We start from the raw sequence: 1,928 nt of genomic DNA, 5'->3' as shown, positions 1-1,928 counted from the left end.
CACAACCAACACACACTCCGTCACAACCAACACACACTCCAACACCGCCCTTTCTGCTCTCTCTGCATGTCACGGATCGATGAGCTGAGCTGCTCCAGCCGATCAATAATCACTAATTTGGCACCGTGACGACATGCTGGAGACAAGAATCCTGACACACACACACCCCACAGTGACACACACACACCCCACAGTGACAAACACACACTTTGCTCCCACCCCAGCCTCCTGGAGAAGACCCCCCATTGGTCGACGTTCCTCAAATTTTCTCCTTACTGGCAGAAAAGTCAGATTGTTTTCACCATGAAATAAAGCAGAAATGTGAAATACAGACCTGAACATGACCCCAATGATCCAAACTCTCTAAAGACACTCGGTGCTGCTCGGACCCAGAGTCCGGGTTCACATGGACCATCAGAACCTCCCAGGTCCAGAATTGGTCACCATCTCAGTGAGACGTTCTGGACCATCTTGTCCACACTTTCTTTTAGTGATGAATGTAAATGCTGACATTAGCCTTAGCTGCTACATGTTTAGCCTTGAGATGCTATTTTAGACTAGCATAGCTTCTGATAAGCTAACTATCAGCGCCGCCAGTGGCAGACATTACGATGAAGCTGCTAAGGAGCATCAAGGTGTTTCCACCAACGCAACTCCTGATGCGGCCACATGCCGTCCGCTCCGGTCCAGAGCAACAGAGCAGGATCAATAACGCTCAACTAGTCGTTAAGCTAAATGTATCGTCCCCCAGGGACGTGTGTGTGTGTGTGTGTGTGTGGGGGTGTGTGTGTGTGTGTGTGTGTGCGCGTGTGTTCATGTGTAACTATCCAACAGGGGACATGCGTGTCATTTTACACTGACCAACAGGGGACTCACCGTTGAAGAGGGGACATTTTGTAGGTCCCCTCTTGGAAATGACCCTGTTTTAGGGTCAGGGGTTGCAGTTAGGACTAAGGTGTGAATTGACTTTTGGTTAGGGTTAGGAAAAGGGTTAGGTATGTGATGGTTAGGGTTAGGAAAAGGGTTAGGGTTAGGCTGTAGAAATGAATGGAAGTCAATGGAATGTCCCCTGTTGGATAGTAGCGTACGACTGTGTGTGTGTGTGTGTGTGTGAGGTTTGTTTCCAATGGTGGATGAGGTAGTGGGAGGCCAGAGGAGGAGAACTCACTCACACACAGGTTCCCAATCTTAACTCTGACAGGGAATTCTGGGAAGGATGAGGGAAGGCCGGGGTGTCCGTCCTGATCAGCTGATAAGAGTCGTGGTTCTGGTTCTGTGGGCAGAGAACCAGAAGGTTGTAGGTTTGATTTCAGCCTCTGAGCAAAACACTACGCAGCATTTGGCTCCAGAGCAAAATGTTTATGGGGACGAGTCCTAAAGGGGACGAGTCCTAAAGGAGACAAGTCTTAAAGGAGACGAGTCTTAAAGGAGACGAGTCCTAAAGGGGACGAGTCCTCAGGGGACGAGTCCTCAGGGGACAGACTCTGCGGTTCAGGAAGTGATGCAATCATGGAGCTTTGCTGGGGGGAAATCTAAACCCTGCAGGACAGGACTCTGTCCCCTAAGGACCGGGTGGGACATCTGGCCTGGACAGCTGTTGAGTCGGGACTCTTTTCTGTCCCAGTAAACTGGTTTATTCCCAGATTAAAGTGGTTTGAATCAAACAGCCGTGTTAGAGAAATGTTCTTCCTGTCAGAAGTGACCTGCGTCTCCCGCTTGTGTCTCTGCAGCCGATCCTGTATGAAGGTCAAGACAAGAACCCCGAGATGTGCCGCGTCCTCCTCACCCACGAGATCATGTGCAGGTAAGAACTGGTGCTGTTAGCTTAGCTGTGCAGCCCATAGCCCTGTTAGCTTAGCTGTGCAGCCCATAGCCCTGTTAGCTTAGCAGCCCATAGCCCTGTTAGCTTAGCTGTGCAGCCCATAGCC

The 1,928-nt window shown here is 50.4% G+C and overlaps 1 protein-coding gene across 2 annotated transcripts in view; it reads left to right on the top strand.

The window, feature by feature from the left end:
• Positions 1–1,928, top strand: part of LOC103471770 (transcription factor COE3-like) — a 119,146-nt gene that overhangs the window by 30,421 nt on the left and 86,797 nt on the right. For both annotated transcript variants that reach the window (XM_017307218.1, XM_008420951.2), the window contains exon 5: positions 1,731–1,804. In XM_017307218.1, coding sequence (XP_017162707.1) covers positions 1,731–1,804 — 74 coding nt within the window. The remainder of the gene's footprint in view (positions 1–1,730; positions 1,805–1,928) is intronic.

Source organism: Poecilia reticulata, linkage group LG10 (genome assembly GCF_000633615.1).
Source record: "Poecilia reticulata strain Guanapo linkage group LG10, Guppy_female_1.0+MT, whole genome shotgun sequence".
Classification (NCBI taxonomy): domain Eukaryota; kingdom Metazoa; phylum Chordata; class Actinopteri; order Cyprinodontiformes; family Poeciliidae; genus Poecilia; species Poecilia reticulata.
The sequence above is the reverse complement of the archived record's forward strand: the minus strand, read 5'-3'. Positions and strand labels throughout refer to the sequence as shown.